At 46.7% G+C, this 22,257-nt stretch overlaps 1 protein-coding gene across 1 annotated transcript in view; it reads right to left on the bottom strand.

Moving 5' to 3' along the window:
- Positions 1-22,257, bottom strand: part of EXT1 (exostosin glycosyltransferase 1) — a 317,437-nt gene that overhangs the window by 53,786 nt on the left and 241,394 nt on the right. Inside the window, exons 2-4 of the mRNA XM_048508599.1 lie at positions 3,187-3,280; positions 2,929-3,039; positions 2,511-2,570 (exon numbers count right to left, since the gene is read on the bottom strand). Of these exons, the coding sequence (XP_048364556.1) occupies positions 2,511-2,570; positions 2,929-3,039; positions 3,187-3,280 (265 nt within the window). The remainder of the gene's footprint in view (positions 1-2,510; positions 2,571-2,928; positions 3,040-3,186; positions 3,281-22,257) is intronic.

Below are 22,257 nucleotides of genomic sequence, written 5' to 3'. Positions count from 1 at the left end.
GGGGGGGGTGGGGGGGGGGGGGGGTGGGGGGGGGGGGGGGTGGGGGGGGGGGGGGGTGGGGGGGGGGGGGGGTGGGGGGGGGGGGGGGTGGGGGGGGGGGGGGGTGGGGGGGGGGGGGGGTGGGGGGGGGGGGGGGTGGGGGGGGGGGGGGGTGGGGGGGGGGGGGGGTGGGGGGGGGGGGGGGTGGGGGGGGGGGGGGGTGGGGGGGGGGGGGGGTGGGGGGGGGGGGGGGTGGGGGGGGGGGGGGGTGGGGGGGGGGGGGGGTGGGGGGGGGGGGGGGTGGGGGGGGGGGGGGGTGGGGGGGGGGGGGGGTGGGGGGGGGGGGGGGTGGGGGGGGGGGGGGGTGGGGGGGGGGGGGGGTGGGGGGGGGGGGGGGTGGGGGGGGGGGGGGGTGGGGGGGGGGGGGGGTGGGGGGGGGGGGGGGTGGGGGGGGGGGGGGGTGGGGGGGGGGGGGGGTGGGGGGGGGGGGGGGTGGGGGGGGGGGGGGGTGGGGGGGGGGGGGGGTGGGGGGGGGGGGGGGTGGGGGGGGGGGGGGGTGGGGGGGGGGGGGGGTGGGGGGGGGGGGGGGTGGGGGGGGGGGGGGGTGGGGGGGGGGGGGGGTGGGGGGGGGGGGGGGTGGGGGGGGGGGGGGGTGGGGGGGGGGGGGGGTGGGGGGGGGGGGGGGTGGGGGGGGGGGGGGGTGGGGGGGGGGGGGGGTGGGGGGGGGGGGGGGTGGGGGGGGGGGGGGGTGGGGGGGGGGGGGGGTGGGGGGGGGGGGGGGTGGGGGGGGGGGGGGGTGGGGGGGGACAATTCCCATCAGCCCCTACCAGCATGGCCAATTGGCCATGCTGACAGAGGCTGATGGGAATTGTAGTTCCTGAACATCTGGAGAGCCGCAGGTTCCCTACCCCTGCCATAGGGTGACCTTTATCCAGTTGATATGACTTTACCTCAGAGGGACTTTAAAAGGATAGGAATTAGGAGGCAGGAACCATCAGCTCCTTGGACTAAGGGAAGGATAATAGAACCATAGAGTTGGAAGGGACCCCAAGGGCCATCAAGTCCAACCCCCAGCCATGCAGAAACACATCATCAAAACACTCCTGACAGATGGCTATCCAGCCTTTGGCTGATTAAGCATGGGCCAAAACAGAGGTGTGAAAATGATGTAAACCCTTTTACACCATTTTAAACCATTTTCACACGGCTGTGTTTGGCCCATGTGGAATCTGCCTTTGTTTAAAAACCTTCAATGGAGACTCCATCACTCTCCGAGGCAGTGCTTCCCATTGTCAAACAGCCCTTCCTGCCAGGAAGTTCTTCCTGATGTTTAGGTGGAATCTCTTTTCTCATAGTTTGAATCCATTACTCCTCGTCCTAGTCTCCGGAGCAGCAGAAAACAAGCTTGTTCTATCTTCATGGCATCCCTTCAAATATTTAAACATGGCTATCATGTCACCCCTTAGCCTTCTCTTCTCTAGACGAAATATACCTAGCTCCCTAAGCCATACCTTATAGGGCATGGAATCCAGACCTTTTACCATTTTGGTGGCCATCCTCTGTACCCATTCCAGCATGTCAATATTCTTCTTGAATTGTGGTGCCCAGAATTGGACACAGTACTTTAGGTGAGCTCTGACCCATGCAGAATAGAGTGGTACTACTATGTCTCTTGAACCTAGACACTGCTGATAAAGCCCAGAACTGTGTTGGCTTTCAAAGTAATTAGAAGCAACTCAGTCTCATTGTGACATGTTCTCACACAGACTACGTAGTGACTTCTACTGTTCAGAGGCTTCGGTTAACCTGATAACTGCCCCCCCACCCCCTGAAAATTTCTAACCAAAATTTGTATGACAGAAAGGACCCACCATGCAACTGGTGGATTGAAGAAAGTCTGAATAATACATTTCCAGAACCAGCTACATAGTCAGTGGAAGATAATCATTTTTCTACTGCTGTCTGTATATTGCTACGCTTCATGTTATGTTTGCCTGCGTCTACAGGTCGGGAACTGACTTTTCCAACATTTTAAATTGAGAAAACAGGCACTTTCCATACAGATATCCCCAAAGGTCTAACTGGGCTCATTATGGTTCCCATTTTCTACCTCTGGGCATGTTTGCATAAGGGCTGCCTCCTCCTAGCTTGGCACCAAACCTATGCCCCTTCCGCACATGCAGAATAATGGCACTTTCATTCTACTTTCACTGCACTTTGCAGCTGGATTTTACTGTACAAAATAGCAAAATCTGTTTGCAAACAATTGTGAGTGGACTGAAAGTGCATTATTCTGCATGTGCGGAAGAAGCATTGGAGATACCAAAGGCTACACAAGGGCCCCTTCCAAACATGCAGAATAATGCATTTTCAATCCACTTCCAATGCTTTTTGTAGCTGGATTTTACTGTGCGGAATAGCAAAATCCACTTGCAATTGATTGTGAAAGTGGACTGAAAGAGAATTGTTCTGTGTGGAAGGGTCCTAGGGTCAAGAAAAAGATACCGTATGAACTATAACAATTTTTCTACCCTGTCGGCTTTGCCGTTCACAACCGGCAGTAGAATTTTCAGTTCCCGTTGACTGAAATCCTGGTAAATGGAAGTGGGAGTCCAGCACAGATGTCACATGACCAAGAATTAATCCCCCCCCCCCCAATCTGCCCCTGCGGCAATGCCCAGCCTGTCATGTTAACTCTGGACATGCCCCTTCCTGCTGCCTGCAATCTGCTGCAAAAGAAAAAAAAAATCCCTTAAAACTCATTTAGTATGCAAAGTGGACACGCAAGCTGAATTTATAGGCAATTTTGTCCTGACTGAATTAAAACAATAAGCCATATTATTTATTTACTTCTAACTTCCTGGCTGGATGAAGTCAGCGTTTCTCTAAGGAATATAGATTCTCTCTCCTCCTCCCCTCCTCCGCCCTTCTCCTGTTTGACAAACACACTGGAGTCAGCCTTGACCTTCTCTCTGTGCTGGGGAAGCCCTCTCCGCGGAGGTATCGCAGCAATACAATCTGCCTATGAACTCTCGGCACCGAGCGCCTCTTGCGAAACAGCTGCCAACGGCGAAAGCAGGATTATGGGCTATTAGGGAAATGAAGTCTCCAATCTGCCTTCCCCGGCCTCGATATCACACCACTCCGGAATCCCAGCTTACAAGAGTGCTAAATGGTTCCCAGCTTTCAAACAGATGCCGATCTTACCTGCAGGGCCTCCAGGAACCGGAAGGATCCAAGCCTCCGGCCACGGGGGACCAGACAGAAAGTGGCATTGTGCAGCATTTCACGATAATCGTACCTAACAAGAGAGAAAAGGGGGAAAAGATAAATTAACAATGAGTCCTGGGGTAACGGTGCATGAAAATGTAAACATCTGGTGATGTGCATCTGGGTAGCGTCGTTCCTGGACAAGTTCATATCGGTAAAACTAGCATAAGGTGGAGAAGAGAGCCAACCAGAAAGAGAGTGTGTGTGTGTGTGTGTGTGTGTGTGTGTGTGTGTGTGAGAGAGAGAGAGAGAGAGAGAGAGACAGACAGACAGACAGACAGACAGAATGAATGAATGAATGAATGAATGAATGAATGAATGAATGAATGAATGATAATGTGCCCTGATAGACTGTCACAGGTAGACAATATGAAAGAGACCTTTCGCTAAAGAGGTGATGGGAAGTCACTGCTTACCAGCAGTCTATTCTCACTGAACAATCGGGTTGGGAAAGAAAACATACACTGATATGGCCTAAGCGGTTAAGGCGAAAGAATGGCAGGGTGGGCTTGGCTACGGAGGCCTGCTGTGGTCAGTTTGGGTGGCAATTAACGCATGCTCAGGGGTGATCTGGCCTCAGCTCCACCGAAGGGGACAAGCGGCACCTACATGGACTGAATTGGTCTCCTGTCCTTCCTTCTCCTCCCTTCATTAAATGTAAATATTTATCAAGTGCGATAGCCACAGGTCTGAACAACCTAACATAAAACCCCATTAATAAAAGAGACACAGTAAAATGAAATATACAATAAGATCAAACACAATAATCAATTCCATAAACAAAGCAGGCTTGACAGGTCTATTTTTGAGGGCTGGCACACACAAACCTTTCCTTAATTTAATCGATAAATACATAAAAGAAGCGACCCTGTACATAATCGTTGGGTTAACGTCTGCCAAAAGAAAACAGGTGCAATCCTCATCTGATCCCATAGTCAGTGGAATACTTCGGTTCCGTCTCAGATACTGTCACATAACAGCCAACTGAACAAAAATAAAGGGCAAGGTCTTCTACATGATTTGGGACAGAATCATAGAATCATAGAGTTGGAAGAGACCCCAAGGCCACCAAGTCCAATCCCCTGCCATGCAGGAACACACAATCAAAGCACTCCCGACGTATGCTGATCCAGCCTTTGTTTAAAAACCTCCAAAGGAGGAGACTCCACCACTCTCCGAGGCAGGGAATTCCACTGTCGAACAGCCCTGACGGTCAGGAAGTTGTTCCTAATGTTTAGGTGGAATCTCTTTTCCTTCACCTTGAGCCCATGACTCCCCTATGAGTCATGGGCTCACCTTGAGCCCATGACAGAGAGTCCTACTCTCTGAGGCAGCAGAAAACAAGCTTGCTCCCTCTTCGACATGGCATCCCTTCAAATAGGTAGTTCTTGACCTTTTTTTGAAGTGGAACGCACTTGTAACCTTTCTTTACGTTCCAGAACCCACTGAGGTAGGCTGCTAAGACTGTGGCTCTGGGAATCAAGAGTCATAAGCTACACACATCACCTTCTACCCTGCTGATGTTTGGGAGTGAACTGGACTGCAGGGTAAAGAGGATATTCAGGCCCCTTCCGCACATGCAGAATAATGCACTTTCAATCCACTCTCACCACTGTTTGAACGTGGATTTTGCTATTCTGCAAAGTAAAATCCAGCTGCAAAGTGCGCTGGAAGTGGATTGAAAGTGCATTATTCTGCATGTGCGGAAGGGGCCTCAGTGGCTCAAAAGCCACATGTCGCTCTTCTGAGCCCTGCTCCCCTATGAGCCAACTGCCCCCTATTTCAGGGAAAGGTGCGAGGCTTTTGCCAGGGGGAGACTTGTGATTGACAGGTGGTTTCCCCCTTGGAACAGCCACAGCTGAAGAAACGGGCGCCCTGCCCGCTTCCCTGAGATACCAGGTCTCATGCCTGAGATGGAAGTTAAACGTGGTTCTTTTTTTTCGTTTGGTTGATGATATTTGCCCAAGCGCTTCTCTGTAAGCTGCAGAGCGAGTACCGCTGGTTTAAATGCTTCAAAGCGCGGGTGTGTTTTCCATTTATATATTTCTGTCACCATTTAAGCAATAAGGCCAGCGATGAGCAGGGGAGGCTGCTACTGAGAGCCAAAAGAGAAGCGAGGATATCTGCAGGGAAAGAGATTAGCGTTTCCAATTAGTGTTTACCCGGTTCCTTAAACTACTTTACCCGAATGCTTCTTTAAATGAAATCCGCATCCTTAGAAAGAAAGCGGCAGATACACCCTTACTTCTCGGAGAACCTTCTCTCCCGAGTTTAGGAATTTGAGCATTGCGACCCATGTGAGGTGTGACCTACTTCGAGGGGCACGGCTCACAGTCTGAGGACCACTAACCTCACACGGAGTAACACAGGGCCGGGGTGACCGAATGCCCCATTCAAAGCTCCTGACGCAGCACGTTTTCCAAATGGGTCGTTAGTCAATTATTTTGCTTTGAGACGACAGATCAATCAGAGAGCTGCCAAATGACAGCATCTCAGTGCGGAAGAGATTCTTAAGTATATCTGGCTGCCTTCCAGATGATCTTACGAGAAAGGACAGCCTCCTCTTGGGAAGGAGGCAGAGCGCTGCAAAGGGCAGCCCAAAGTTCTCATTTTTCCCCCCTATTTCTAAAAATTGCAAGATATTGTCCATCTTTCACAAATGCTGAATAGTGCACTTTCAATCCACTTCCAACGCACTTGGACAATTATCTTTCACAAATGCTGAACAACGCACTTTCAATCCACTTGCAATGCTCTTTTAACAATTGGGGTGCTGTGTGGTTTCCGGGCTGTATGGCCGTGTTCTAGCAGCATTCTCTCCTGACGTTTCGCCTGCGTCTGTGGCTGGCATCTTCAGATCTTCAGCCACAGATGCAGGCGAAACGTCACGAGAGAATGCTGCTAGAACACGGCCATACAGCCCGGAAACCACACAGCACCCCAGTGATTTTGGCTGTGAAAGCCTTCGACAATACATCTTCTAACAATTGTTGGCAAGTGGATTTTGCATTTCATACAGTAAAATCTAGCTGCAAAGTACACTGAAAATGCATTGAAAGTGAATTATTTGGCATTTTGGAAAGTGCCCTATGTTTTTCACGCTGCAAACTGTCTATTTGATATGGTCATTCTAGTAGGGTTTTAAAAACAAGATACCTCAGAGATGGTTTGTCTTCCTCTGCACAGTGATCCTAGTATTCTTAGGTCCGTGGTGGCGAACCTTTGGCACTCCAAATGTTATAGACTACAATTCCCATCAGCCCCTGCCAGCATGGCCAATTGGGGTTGATGGGAATTGTAGTCCATAACATGTGGAGTGCCAAAGGTTCGCCACCACTGTCCTAGGTGGTCTCCCATCCAAGTATTGGTCAGGACCGATCCTGCTTAGCTTCTGAGATCTGACAAGATCAAGCTAGCCTGGGCCATCCAGGCAGAGGCGTAGCAAGTGGGGGAAAGTGCCCGGTGCCCGGTGCACTGGTGCATCCTCAGCCCCCGTCCCGCCCCTGCCCTGGAACACCCCTGACATGCCCCCAGAACGCCCTCACCACACCCCCACAGGGGCACGCCCCAGTGCATCATGCCCCCCCCCCCCCGTCCCCTTGGAGGTACGCTTCTGCATCCAGGTCAGGGCAGCAGAGGATAGGACTCCTAATAATAGGTTGAAATTACAGGTTTGGAGATATCAGCCGGACATTCAGAAACCCCTTTTTAACAATAAGGGCAGTTCAGTGGTGGAATCAGTTGCCCAGGGACATTGTGGATTGTCCCTCCTTTAAGAGGGAGTTATTTGTCAGGGATGAGAGCCAGGGTGGCTTCGTGTTTAACAGGAGGTGGACTCTAATCTGAAGAACCGGGTTTGATTCCCTGCTGCTACACCTAAAGCCAGCTGGGTGACCTTGGGCTAGTCACAGTTCTCTCAGAACTCTCTCAGCCCCACCTACCTCACAAGGTGTCTGTTGTGGGGAGAAAGGGAAAAGGAGTTTGTAAATCACCTTGATACTCCTTACAGGAGAGAAAAGTGGGGTATAAATTTAAACTCTTCCTCTTGTCTTCTTTTGGGTCATCCTGTACAGGACAGGTGGTTAGACTTCCAACTTTTTAATTCTATGATTCTACGTTTGGTTTTCTTTGACTTTACATGTGAACAATTTCCTTCTTAAAGTGTCTGGTGTATCTATTAAAGAAGAACGGCTTTATCTGGATTATGTGTGATTCTGAAACAGGCTTGATCTCTTCTTCGACCTTTGTTAGTTACTGGAAATTGAGCCCCCGTGAAAAGGGTGGTTTTCATGCATCCGCATGCACGAGTAAAACAAATAAGGTATGGAAAATGACCTAAAACGTATTGCATAGCTTTAGAGAACACATTCATTTTTGCAGCCGTTCCTTAAGGTTGGGCAGGGTGGTGGTGGCTCCAATTAACATCTAATGAAAAATCCCCCGCATTAATAATCGGTGATTAATGAATTAAATTTAATGTGCTGCATTAACTGATCCAGGCTTTCAACTCCAATTATATCGATGCAAATGCTGCACAAAACTGCATGAATTTATTGTCCCCTGAGAAAATCTTGACAGCTATCATGAGCAATCAGGAACCGGTACAAATGTCTTCTAATCAACCAGGAAAGGATGAAGAACAGTGAAGATGAGTCACACTGTGTAAGTGTGAGTTGGAGGGGGCAAATTAGTTATAGGGGAACTATTTAATGTACATGAGACTGGTCTGGAGAAGTTAAGGGAAGGAGAGCTAGAAACCATTTTTAGCAATTAAACGCAAAGGGGCAAAGACCAACATTCTTCGGAATTAATGCATTCGGCTAGACCCTACTGTTTTCTTTCCAATTTCATCAATCATTTCAGAACCATTTACCAAAAACACACATCAAATCCCTAACTGTTTTGAGCTGGTTATTAGCTAATTGTGCTTCTGGCAAACCTGTAAATGGCTCTGGACCTGCCAACCTGCTGGTTCTGAATCCAAAAAAAAAAAAGAAAAAGGATCAAGATTAAATATCCAACCAGCAACCACCCTCCCAAACAAACACATGGCGCATGCAGGCGAGTGCTGCGGCTCCAGAGATTTCTGCACTCTGTGAACAGGTGTTACTTTGACAGTAAATGCCATGCAGACATTTCTGCAACTCTAATAATCTCATTTAATCATAGCCTGCAGGCACTGATTTTTAGAGGACTTTTTTTTCCCCTTGGAGGAAGTATATTTAGAAAAACATAAAGCAAGATCTACTGTTGCATTTATTCCTACTCTGGATATAAAGACAGGTGTAGGACAATTTCCAATTGCAAAAACCCACCATTAAGTTGCTTAAAGCCCAGTTGCTTAAACAACCAGCATAATTTGCTCGAGACAAAGACCACTTTCAATAGATTAAGAGCATCCTCACAGAGACCGCCCCCCTAGAAATCCTCTTTGTGTTATTTAAGACTACAAGACACACTGAAGAGCAAAGATCTGTGAAAATGGTTGAATAAAAAAGTATGTATTTTCTACCCTTCCCCACCCACATTAACTTTAAATTAACTTTTAACAGTTATACAAACAAGTCTTTCGTATAAGCCAAGACTGAGCGGTTTGATTGTTCAAATTTTACAAACATCTCCAAGCAACCAAAGCCCTGGATGTGGAACTTGTGAGGAAAAGAATTTGGGCATTCTTGTCACAGCCACACACACACAGCCACACACACACACTTCTCATCTAGGGTCGGCAACTCTGGATTTGCAAATTTCTTTGGAGGTTTGGAAGTTTGGTTCTGTACTCCCTTCTAGCCACTCCAAATTCTGTACCAAGATGAACTGAATTATTACAAAACAACCTATGCAACAAAATTGCATGGTATAATGGTTAATAGTGTTGGACTTGTACCGGGGACCCCTAGGTTCAAATTCCCACTTGTGCTACGGCAGCTCACTGAGTGACCTTGGGCCAGTCATACTCTCTCAACTTAACCTACCTCATAGGGTTTGTTGTGAGGACAAAATGGTGGGGAATGATGTAAACTACTCTGGGTTGCCACTGGGAGAAAGTCAGATTAAAAAATGGATTAAAATAAACAAATAAAATGATAAATAAATAAAACAGTACAAAGTGATCAGTTTGAGAGGGCACGAAATACCTGCCTCCAATCTTTGGAAGTCATAACGACTCACCCCGTTTTCTTCTGAGGTGCCCACAGGCACTGACCCAACAATTTCAAGCACGTCTTCAGAGGGACTACAAATTTCCCTAAATGATATGATATGCACTACTGAGCTTTCAAGATTAACAATGGTATGTTTGTTTTGTCAGCGCAAATAACTGATTTCCTTTACATAATGCAGTTAACAAGGAGGGGGGACTAACAGAGGGGTTGCAAAGAAGATGCTACTTCTGAAATGTTCCCTTTTCTCATCCCCCGGGGTTACGGTACCCCCCCCCCCCGCCGCCGCCGCCGCCACCAGCATACGTTGCACGACAGGAAAGTTTTAACCTGCACCCAGAATAGATTTCCCCCTTAGGGCTAATATATGCCATTCCTATATTCCTCATCATTAGCGTGCTAAAAATACAAAACCTAGTTAATGCTCTGGACAGCGACAAACTTCACAACATGTTAGCTTTAGAGAAGGAAATGTGAAGTTTAAAAAAGCGGGGGTGGGGGAGGGAATGTGAAAACAGCATTTTTATTTCCTTTTTTTAAAGGAACATTTTCTATAATTAGGTTGTCAGTGGTATACAGAACCTGGGTTATCTCAATGGTTCACCTGACATTAGATAGCCAGAGATGTCAGGAACAAAGGCATAAATAAGGGGATGTGAACCAGTGTGGCGAACCACCTAATTAATTAATTATGGAAAGGTTATTGCTACTACTGTTTTTATTGTATTTATTGTTTTAATTGGGATTATCCGATTGTTTCAGTTGTAATGTATTGTGTTTGGTTGCCTGTAAACTGCCCTGAGCTCTTTGGGGGGTAGGGCGGTCTTATAAATTGAATAATAATAATAATAATAATAATAATAATTATTATTATTATTATTATTATTATTATTATTATTATTATTGATGATGATGATTATGATGATGATGATAATGATAATAATGATAATAATAATAATTCCAAGAAATCTTGAAAAATATCTGGAAAGCCTAAACTTGGACAGAACATCAGTCCACATGCTGCAGAAAGCAGCACTTCTAGGAACTGCACATATTCTACGCAAATACCTCTAATTAATACATCCTAAGGTCGCTTAGGAAGGGACTGGAGTATTCAGAGATAGAATTCCAGACGCAGTATGTGTTGCAGTTGTATTGTAGTATAATAATAATAATAATAATAATAATAATAATAATAATAATAATAATAATAATAATAATAATAATAATAATAATAATAATAATAATAATAATAATAATTTGAAAATCGAGCTTCAGTGTCTATGGCACAAACAAGCTGAGGTCGTCCCAGTGGTAATCGGCACGCTGGGCGCCATCCCAAAAACACTAGGGCAGCACTTGAAACATCTTCGAATTGACAAAATTAACATCTGTCAAATTCAGAAGGCACCCCTGCTGGGATCCGCACGAATACTAAGCAGATGCATTACAACTTCCTAGGCCTCTGGGTGAGGCTCGAATTGTAATGAAGGCCAACAACCAGCTAAAGATCTGGCAGCTGTGAAATCTACAACAACAACAACAACAACAACAACAATAATAGATGATCATGATGATCATGATCATGATGATGTCTGAGTGGCACTATGGTTACCAGTTTCCAGGTGACGGCTGGAGATATCCTGGAATTTCAACTGACCTACAGGCAAAAGAAACCAGTTCACCTTCTGCTCTGGAAGGTGACCTCTATGGCATTAGACCACACTAAAGCCCCTCTTCCCAACCCTGTCCTCCCCGGGTTTTACCCCCCAAAATCTCCATGAATTTCCCAACCCAGAACTCCATGAATTTCCCAACCCTAACTGGCATTTAGATTACCCTCCTACTCAGCCATGAGGCTCCCTGGGCACCTCTGTCCTAGTTGCTATTTCACAGCCTAATCTACTTCCACTGGTCTTGTGAGGTGGGTGGGGCTGAGAGAGCTCAGAAGACCGAGGTCTTCTAGGCCGAGGTTACCCAACTGGCGTGTGTTGGAGTGCACAGGCTAATCTAGTTCCCCAGATAAACCTCCACAGCTCAAGTGGCAGAGTTGGGAATCAAACCCGGTTCTCCAGATTAGAGCGTACCTACTCTTTACCACTACGCCACTGTTGCTCCTCCAATTCTGGCTGCAGATTGGGGAGGGGGCAAGCGGAGAAGCTCCCATATCTCCGTGGTTTGACACGCTTAAAATATCTACCTACCGACTGATCTATCCATCTAGCTAGCTATTCAACCCAAGGGCAGTATTACATGGCTAATCTTCCAGATTCAATCTCCAGTCAAAAGGATTTCAGCATTCAAAGATGGGAAGTATCTCTGTCTCCGCTGCCATGAGATAACACCACGTTCGATGGTCCAATCGACTGACAGCAAGCTCAAAGCAAGGCCAACCTCCAACACATTTCATGTTGCACAGGATTTCTAAAAAAGAACCAAACCGGGAAATGTTCTTCTCAAGCCTCAGGTACCTTCATCTTCGCTAGATAATAAGGTGGCCAGGTCCAATCTCATTTTATTTTGGATAAAAGGGAGGGAGGGAGTTGCCCTACCCAGAGTACGCCAACAAAGCCTTTTGTGATGTGCAGAGAACAAGTAAGAAGAGCTTATTCTCACAAGGTCTCCGAAAAGGAAGGATATGACAAAGTTGCTTCTGAAACCCAGTTCTCCTTGACAAGAGAGGGATTACTCCAACTAACCCCTTCTCCTGAATCAGCCCATGGCTAAAACTAGCTTCTTATCGCTTTTTGTTAAGTGATTGTAGTCCATCAATTACCTTGGCAGTGGCTAAATTCTTGGAAAGCATTTTAAATACCAACAATATTTAAACGTTCTAAATGAAAACATATTTGCAATTTTACATGCCATTAAAGGTTGAACTGAATTGAACTGAATACACCTTATTTCCTTTTGAAAGCAACTTTTACACCTGTAGACTTTGCAACATACCCCCAGAGGTGGGATCCAGCAGGTTCTCACAGGTTCCCGAGAGTAGGTTACTAAGTATTTGTGTGTGCTGAGAGGGGGTTACTAATTGGTGATTTTGCCATTAATGATTTTTACTTGTAGATTCGCCCCTCTTCTCTCCTTGATGTAGCGCGCAGAACTTGAAGCAGTGATCCTAGCAGGAGGAGTGCGCGATTGTCGCGTGGCAGCCTGCTTATAATTGAATTCGTTTCCCACGCAAGGACCAGCGCAGCGGCTGTGTCCTTGCCACAGCCCCGCCCAGGAATGCCCCACCCCCGGAATGCCCGGCAACGCTCTCGTCGTGCCCCACCCAGCCCCATTGGCGCTACGCCACAGTTTGAATCCCACCACCATGGGAAACTGTTACTAAAATTTTTGGATCCCACCACTGCATACCCCAGCAAAGAATTCTACAGAGTAATTATACAAATTGAAAATTGGGAATCCCTCTATCCCTCCCCCCCCAACACACAAAAGAGCTGACATCAGCTTGTTAATAATGCACATCCCCAAAGGAACAGGAGATAGACAGTTAGTAACCTTCCCGGAGAAATGGATTAGTTCATTATATTAGACTTGGAAGAAGAACAAGGCACTATGGAGACTGGTTTTAGATTACAATCACGATACGTAGGTTAAAGATAAAAGACTTGTAGACATTTTGATCAAATTATATGTCAGTGGACTTAAGAGACTAATTGAGCAGGCCTTATGGCAAAGAAATAAAAATCTGAAATCTGTTTCAGTCAGGCAAAAAACACCCAGCCATGTTTGGATCTTTCAACAGAAACATTAAAGAAACACACAGAACTTTAAAGTTTGTGAAGACAGTTCTACCCCCAAGCCAAAGTTACTAACTGATGAGGTCCCCCCCCCCCCCCCCCGGTCCTCCCGCGTCTGGATCAATTATTTTTCATTCAGGTCAAACAACGTGAATTTGTACCCAGAGGAAGTCAACTCATCTTGGAGATCATTAAGTAACCTGTTAATGTTGAGAAATGAGACCATGTCTGGACTAATCTGATCTATGAAAGGGCAAATTTCTTGGTCTGCATGTTAAAGGGTGCTGCTTAAATCCAGTGCAGGATAGTGGTTAGACAGGTGAAGACAAGGAGAAGAAGGAGAAGGAGGACGGTAAGAAGTCCTTGAGTTGCAATTGATTGATGATGACTTCCCAACCGAAGGGCATTCTGGGTAAGAGCTAAGCCTTTGTTTGCTGTCTCCTCCCTCCACACAGAATCAAACTCTTCCTTCGTGGACTCCCATCCAAGTACTATCCATGGCCAATCCTGCTTGGGATATAAGTTCTGAGCCAGGGACTACAAAGAGCCTGGTTCAAATTCTTCCTCAACCATTAAGCTCACTGGGTAACTTTGGTCCAATCACTCTCTCTTCAGCCTCACCTCCCTCACAGGATTTTTGTGAGAATAGAGGAGGGGAGAAGAGTCAAATACACCACCTCAAATTCTTAAAAGGAAAGGTGGAATATAAATACAACAGAACAAAATGTAATAGATATCGCCTCCTAAAAACTTGGAACTGACACTGGGCAGATCCATATGAATTCTGGACCACCAGATCTTACAAGCTCCCCTCAGAGATGCGTGTTAGTTAACCAAAAGGAAAAAGGCCTTTGCCAAGCTCTTCTAAGGAGAAGGTACCGTACTGGGATGGTGGAACATAAACATGTTCATTCACCAAGGTACTGTCCAGGTAGCTACACATAAAGGTAGTGGTTTGGGCAACTTCCCGGAAGTCAGGAATGTTCTGTGGCCTTTGAGACTGCTCGTTCCCATGCATGGGATTTCAAAAGGGCATGATGAATAATAAAATGGTAGCAACCACTGAACTCAGAAAATTTAATGTTTGGAATTTGGCCAGCACAAAGGAGGACGGTGACACACGTCTCCATGCGTTGGCAGAGAACCACTCAAGTGTGTGAAGCAGCTATGTAAATGGCAACCTTTCACCAAGGTCTCTTTATAGAACTTCGAATCACAGCCTCTTAATACAGTAAAAAAAGGGGGGGAAAGGCGGGGGGACCCACACATTAACACCAGTGGAAGCCAGTCATATAACAGACTGTAGGATAACAGGCATCTAAGAGTTTCCATCTGGGCCGGGATGTTTTGTCTGTTGGTGGAAAGATTCAAACACATTCCACACATCTCAATTCTATTACACATAGCTGAAAAAAAATCTAAATGCTGGTGAGCCATTTTGCAAAATATGCCCATTACCTGTAATTTTTATGCTGAAGAACACTGTGTTTTAGCTGAATAGAGGCAGAAAATTTGCTGTATGGTAATTTCAGTTCCCAGAATACTATGCAGTAGGTCAGAACCCAAAAGTGGTTTCCATGCTGCTATGGTGACTGCAAGCAGAAGTATGCTCATGAAGGCCTCTTCACATATTTATATTGTTTAGGTATACATCTAAGAGCAAGGAAGGGGGATTTTGGACAGATGTGGGAGATTCAAGATGGAGTTTTTGTTTCCCTCTCGCGGCAGGTATTTAACACCCAAGCGTGGCTAAATAAGTCCGTGTGAAGGTCAAGAGCTAAATTACTTTTGGCCCTTAGTGGTTCCCAGTGCAGACCATGATGCTTAGTGCCTTTCTGGTAGTTTTTTTGTTTGATTGCTTACATCATATACTGTTTATTATTCGTCACATCAAGATCTGAGAATGCTCAGTTCTGATCAAGCGAATAAGTCATGGGCTACTGTCAGGGGATGTGTTAATGGCAGGCAATTAAATGACTTCTAAGGAGCAGTCTGAGGCTCAGAGATTGCTCCCGAACAAAGACTAAGTTTCATTCATAGTTCCCCTAACTAAAATATCTGGGGACTAAAATATTAGCTTACAAGTTCTCAAACTGTGAAGGCAAGTCTCATTAGGATATTTGGTGTAGAAGTCCAAATCCTTCCTGAATTCCACAGTATCTCCATAGGTAGGAAGTGAAGCACAAATACATTTCTTCTAAATCCAAATTATTCATGATTTTGATTGACAGAATCAATTTGATTGATAGAATAATAATAACAATAATTTAGATTTATAGCCCTCCTTTCTCTCGTAAGGAGTCTCAAAGCAGCTAGCAAACTCCTTCCCTTCCTCTCCCTACACCTTGTGAAGTAGGAGGGGGTGAGAGATTTTGGAGAAAACTGTGACTAGCCCAAGGTCACCCCACAGCAGGGGTGTCCAACTCTGGTGCTTCAGATGTTCATGGACTACAATCCCCATCAGCCCCTGCTGGTATGGCAGGTCCATGCCAGCAGGAGCTGATGGGAATTGTGTAGTCCATGAACATCTAAAGCACCAGAGTTGGACACCTCTGTCCCACAAGATTCATGTGTAGGAGTGGGGAAACAAATTTGGCTCACCAGATAAGAGTCTGCCGCTCATGTTAAGAAGTGGGGAATCAAACCTCTCCAGAATCTGCTGATCTTAGTCACTACACCACCTCAGCTCTATAGGATAAATCTACTATACAATGCATTTCTTGCCCCCCTCTTTTCTATTTGCCAGCTATCTGTCCTCTCTTCAACAAAGACATAGTGAGTTCTGTCAAATGAATTGTGTTTTTTTCCACTTATTTATCTCATGGCTGGGTCATGCAACAAAGAGCAAGAGTTGGTGTACGCTGTGAGGTGCTAAAAGTCCTCACAGGACGACTGTATCTTGTCAGTGTCATGGGATTATCTTCCTGGTGTGGCTCTTCCATATGACACAAAAGTTTCCACATGAGAGCTACCCAATTTTGATGGAAATGGAAATATGCCACGTGATATGGAAGCACATTTTTCAAACAACTTCTGGGAGACCGGCCTATGTGAAGGCATCCTTACACATCAGACACCAAAAACAACCCGATCACCTAACTTACAATGCTTATCAACAAAGGCAGTTCACATATTTATCCGTAACGAATTGATTTATTTACAAACAAGTGTACTTCAGCTCTTTAAAGCGTTAATCTGGCCGGCATTTTAAAAAAGAAAAGAAAAAAACTATCAATTCCCCATCAAAATTTTGAGTCACAATTGTTGTAAAAAATTATTATTCAATAGTTTTCAGGCTTCAATAATCATGAAAGTTTCACTGAAAATAGCCACCACCCTGAGCAGAATCCTTATTATACATAGAATGTGAGAGCTGGGCGGAAGGAGGGACATAGGGGGGAAATGCACTATGATGTCATTTCTGGGGGAAACCTGAAAGAGATGGAAGGAGCTACCTATCAACACTTCCAGATTTTCCCCGGAAGTGACATCACAGCGCATGCACTGCTGATGGTTTTGACATTTTTCTACCACAGCTGCTCAGAGCAGTAGCAGTCAAAGCAGGTTACCAGTGGGAGGTCCTTGAATATAACAGGAGGCCTAGTAAGCCTAATTACAAAGATCAAATGAAGCTGTGAACAGGGAAATGGAGACTTAATCATTTTCTCTCCTGGTGGCTGGTGTGGACCAATTTATACATACGGGACCGCATCACCCCTTATGTCCCACATAGGCCGCTGCGGTCGACAGCGGCAGAATTGCTGGTGATCCCTGGCCCTGCGATGATGCAGCTGGCCTCGACCCGGGCCAGGGCCTTTACGGCTCTGGCCCTTGCCTGGTGGAATGCTCTACCCCCTGCTGTCCGGGCCCTGCAGGACCTTGGTGAGTTCTGCAGGGCCTCTAAGACAGAGCTATTCCACCGGGCTTTTGGAGGGGCCGGCCGCGGTTCCACCCCCCCCCCACACTGAAATCAAAGCTGCCTGTCTGGACCACCTTGGTTGGGCCCTAATTCCATCTTGGGACCTGCCTACCTCCTCCCCTTCTTCCTTCCTCTTTTTTGGCCTTTAGATCGGGTGCCTGTGTGCGTATGTTTTACACAATCTTGTTGTTTTAATTTATTTATTGTTATAAACTGCTGTTGTGTTTTAATGGGTTAAGTTTTTATGCTGTATTAAATTGCTGTTGGAAACAGCCATGTTGTGAGCCGCCTCGAGTCCTTCGGGGATGAGGCGGCCTATAAATTTAATAAATAAATAAATAAATAAATAAAAATAATGACAGAATTAACCCAAGTACCTGTCATTTGGGTCTTCTTGAGTTCAGTACCACATACCAAAATGCCAACACGGATTCCATCTTTGATTTCCTAAGGAGGCCCTATCTCTTGCCTCAGCTTGTTGCAGTTGTACACGAGCTAAACTGGATCTACCCAGAATTTCACACAGGTCTTCCAGGATAGAATGTTTTAGGACTGCACCGGAGTGTCCTTACCAGACAACAGCTGAGAAGCACTGCAGGCCCTTTGTCAGAGGTTCGGGGAATGCTGCTGGGGTTGTGGAAAGCGCGCCTGCCCCACACGTCATTTTACAGAGATCTGTCACACAATTCATTAGCTTCCAGGCACCCTTCCACAATGATTAAGTGGTGCATGCTTTCAGCTAATACCTTTTTAGGCAGTATAAACAAATGGCCCTATTTGTAATCAATTCTAATTTATTCACACTTTAATTGAAATATCCCTCCTTTCTACCACCCGTAGCTGAGAAAACATACACAACCTCATCTATCATGCAGGTGTAAACACCAAAGTGCTGCGTTGGCAATTATCAGAATGCAGAATGTTCCTGTAATTTTAACTTGTTGATCTCACACTCTGCCTTAAAAAAAAAAAAAAAAAATTTTTAACGTACCGGCCCTGTCAATCAATGCTCGGATTAAGCAGCTGCTCCAAATTCCTCGTTCGCCATTATCCCAGCGAGCAAAAGCAGACAGAAAGAGAACTGCACCAATTAATTAGCCATACCACACATTCTTCCATAGCATTTAAGGATTTCCCCCTTGTCACCGCATTGAAGAGATTATAATCTACCCTGGGAAACATTTTTTTTAAACTAATAATTACTGTGACTCAGCCCCCTGCTAATTTCATCTTTGATCCTTTTTATGCCAGTTTCTTCTCTAAAAAAAACATATTCTTTCAGTCTAGACAGTGAACAAGTCCAACTAGATCTACAGCTTCCAGCACAAAAGTTGGTCTCTACCGTCTCAGGTGAGAGGGAAAATCTGGGCTAGGGCACTTTCACACATGCAGAATAATGCGCTTTCAATCCACTTTCAATGCACTTTGCAGCGGGATATTATTGCATGGAATAGCAAAATCCACTTGCAAACAACTGTGAAAGTGGATCGAAAGTGCATTATTCTGCATGGGCGATAGAGCCCTTAGAGAGGCCGGTGACTCAGTGGTAGAGCACATGCAATACGTCCAGATGGCAGGTCTAGCTGAAGGTCTAGCTGAAAGCTAGTCAGGGAAAAAACGAGCCACAGTGGGAAGCTGTCTTTCAAGGAAGTGTGCCTTCCATTACTGATCTTTTCTTTGAGGTTCCCCCAATGTGTATCAGACTCCCCTCTGTGATACACCTCTGAAGATGCCAGCCACAGATGCAGACAAAACGTTAGGAACAAGATCCACCAGACCACGGCCACGCAGCCTGGAAAACCCACCAGAACCAATACACAAGGGGTTACATCCAGGCAGCTTTTTCACTCAATCCCACCCAATTCTCCTTCTTAGCCAGAGTGGTGTAGTGGTTAAGACCAGGTGCACTCTAATCTGAATCCGGGTTTGATTCCCCGCTCTGCCACGTGAGTTGTAGAGACTTATCTGGTGAACCAGATTAGCTTGTGCACTCCAACACATGCCAGCTGGGTGACCTTGGGCTAGTCACAGTTCTTTGGAGCTCTCTCAGCCCCCCCCCCCCACCTAACAGGGTGTTTGTTGGGGGGGGGGAGATTGTAAGCCTCTTTGAATCTCCTTACAGGAGGGAAAGGGGGGATATGAATCAAAACTCCTCTTCCTTCTTTGTACAGCCCACTGTCCCACAGGATAGGAATTCTATGATCCTCAGTGCAGCATTTTGGGTGGTCAAAGGAGTGTGGCTTATTCATTTTTTTAACAAATTAAGAAGCTGGCTGTAGCAAGGTCAGCAAGGAGGGAAACACCATATTTACTAAGGGAAATGATGCGACTTACTGCTACCAGCAAGCCCTCTGCCTGTGGTTTCCATCCTCCAGGTGGTGCCTGGAGATGTCTCAGAATTACAACTGATCTCCAGACTGCAAAGCTCAGTTCCCTTGCATGGGTGTCAAACTCGCAGCCCTCCAGATGTTCATGAACTACAATTACCATCAGTCCCTCCCAACATGAGCATTGGCTATACTGGCAAGGGCTGGTGGGAATTGTAGTTCATGAATTCGGCTGTCAGCGAAGTTTGATTTCTAATGCAGAGAGGAGCAGGTTTGGAAGGTAACATCATATCCTGTTGAGGTCTCTCCTATCCCCAAACCTTGTCCTCCTCAGACTCTATCCCCAAATCTTCAGGAATTTCTCCAACCAAAAGTGTCAGCCTTACCTCTGCCCTAGGGTACAAACTCTCACCACTAAAGGAACTCTCTTGCCTATGAAAAAGCTTGTGCGGCAAACAAGCAAAGCGTTTCAAGCTCTCCTTTCCTGAGCCTGTAAACTCTGTAGGGAAAAAAAAATAGCTCGTGCAATCTCCTGAAAAGGAGTATCTGGAACAGCTGAACGTGTGTCTCGAGAACAAAAGTTAAACACACACAACTCTGAGGGGCACAAAACGGCAAAGTTCCTTCCTGACTCCTTCCAGCGGCATTTGAGTCCAGCTCTTGAACCAAATCAGCCTGTTTTGAGGCACGCGAATTCTTAATGCTGACGGTTCCACGAATGACCGGGGAGAGCCAAAGAAACCGCGAACCCAAAGAGGATGCCCCCTGTGCTTTCCCACAGAACGCCTCACTGACTGCTTCCCATAAAGGTACCTTGGCTTTTGAAATAAGCTGTCAAGCGAAACTTGGCACCTAGCATACCAAGGAACAGCTTTGGTAGGAAACACTCAGCTATGTGTCAAAGAGAAAGTTGACTAGCAGTAAGCTCTAATGTGCCCTATTTGGACTCGAGCCATAGCCATTAAATTGGCTGGGCCTGCATTAAGATTCAGGTCACCATACTTACCAGTCCTCTCCCCAATCTATTGGGGAGGAATTTCAAGCTTCCCTTCACCCTAAAAATTGGGTTTAAAGTAGGAAGGGGGGGTAGTTTGGAAGGTTCAAAAAATCGTAATTGGAAAACTCCCCCCCGCCCCCCGCTTAAAGGGCTAATTGATTTCACAGGTGTTTAATTATCATTTGCTGTGAGATAATACCTTGTAGTGCCATAAAAAATGGATTTAATTTTCGAGTGCTTTGCAGAACCATCGCCAAAGCCAAGTTTAGAGCTGAAGCAAGATAATTATTCTATAAATCAAACACACTGCCTCCTTTCTTTGAAATTTTTAATACTCGGCTATAATGATATCTGACGACCTTGAAGCCAACATAAAAACTATTTTTTTTGGTGTCTGCCAAGTGCCGACAGGCAGCCATTGGAGTATTTCATTCAGGCTGGTTCATTAACGTTAGACCCGCCAGCCAGAGTACCCTTGACGCGGGCATCCCAAATCGGTTAAGGTGTGTTTGGTAAAGTAGTACAGAAATACTGGAAATCACAAAAGAGCCAAATTGGAGTACAGTTAGCCCTTCAACATCATGGGGGTTAGAGGCTCAGCACCCTCCATAAACTGGAATTCCACATAAACAAATTTCATCTTCCTTTCATATCAGAGGATACGTCTGATTTTTCCCTTTTTCTTTTTTCCTGAATATCTCCTTTATTAACGTACATTTTTTCCATATATTTGCAATATAAATGATGTAACACGTGTATGACATGATGATACTGCTACCCAAAATTACTAATAAGAAAAGCTTCAATAAAAAACAACATCAAACTCTGATTTCTTTTCTTTTAACTCTAAAAAAGAAATTGTGTATATTTATGGCATTAAAAGATAAAAGATGTTACAATGCTATACGTATATTTGATGCATTTCTGAGTTTCTAAACTTTTTCTGTGTTTGCTAGCCTTTGCATATCATCTGCGGCTTCCGCAAACTCCCCCCCAAATTCCCATTTAATTTTTATGCCAACCTGTGATAGATCAAAACTGCGACCGGGAAAGTCGCAATGTGTAATAGTTACCTGTACAGTAGCACCTTAGAGACCAACAAGATTTTCAGGGTACAGTCAAGATTTTCAGGGTACAGACGGTTTTAGTCGGCAAACTGTCTGGATTACCTCAGCGAAAACTGAAACCGACAAAAACCGAGGCTATGCTTTTGAGCAGGCAGAACGCAAACGGCATAGAAACTTATGCAAAAGTCACCTCAGGTTTCGTTGGTGTGGTGAAAACCGAAGGCAACGAATGGCTGGATCCCATCAGTGAAAACCAAAACCAACAATTTCCGAAGGTGACGAAAACCGAGGTATGACTGTATAGTCCAGGGGTAGGGAACCTGCGGCTCTCCAGATGTTCAGGAACTACAATTCCCATCAGCAGCCTACATCGAAGCGCCAATTGGCCAGTGGCCAATTGGCCATGGGGGGGGGGGGGGGGGGGGGGGGGGGTGGGGGTGGGGGTGTGTGGGTGTGTGTGGGAGGGTGGGGGCGTGGGGGGGGGGGGGGGTGGGGGGGGGTGTTGGGGGGTGGGGGGGGGGGGCGGTGTGGGGGGGGGGGGGTGGGGGGGGGGGGGGGTGGGGGGGGGGGGGGGTGGGGGGGGGGGGGGGGGGTGGGGGGGGGGGGTGGGGGGGGAGGGGGGTGGGGGGGGGGGGGGGTTGGGGGGGGGGGGGGTGGGGGGGGGGGGGGGTGGGGGGGGGGGGGGGTGGGGGGGGGGGGGGGTGGGGGGGGGGGGGGGTGGGGGGGGGGGGGGGTGGGGGGGGGGGGGGGTGGGGGGGGGGGGGGGTGGGGGGGGGGGGGGGTGGGGG

The sequence above is a fragment of the Sphaerodactylus townsendi genome, linkage group LG09 (assembly GCF_021028975.2).
Source record: "Sphaerodactylus townsendi isolate TG3544 linkage group LG09, MPM_Stown_v2.3, whole genome shotgun sequence".
Taxonomy (NCBI): Eukaryota; Metazoa; Chordata; class Lepidosauria; order Squamata; family Sphaerodactylidae; genus Sphaerodactylus; species Sphaerodactylus townsendi.
This window is presented reverse-complemented; position numbering and strand designations above follow the sequence as displayed.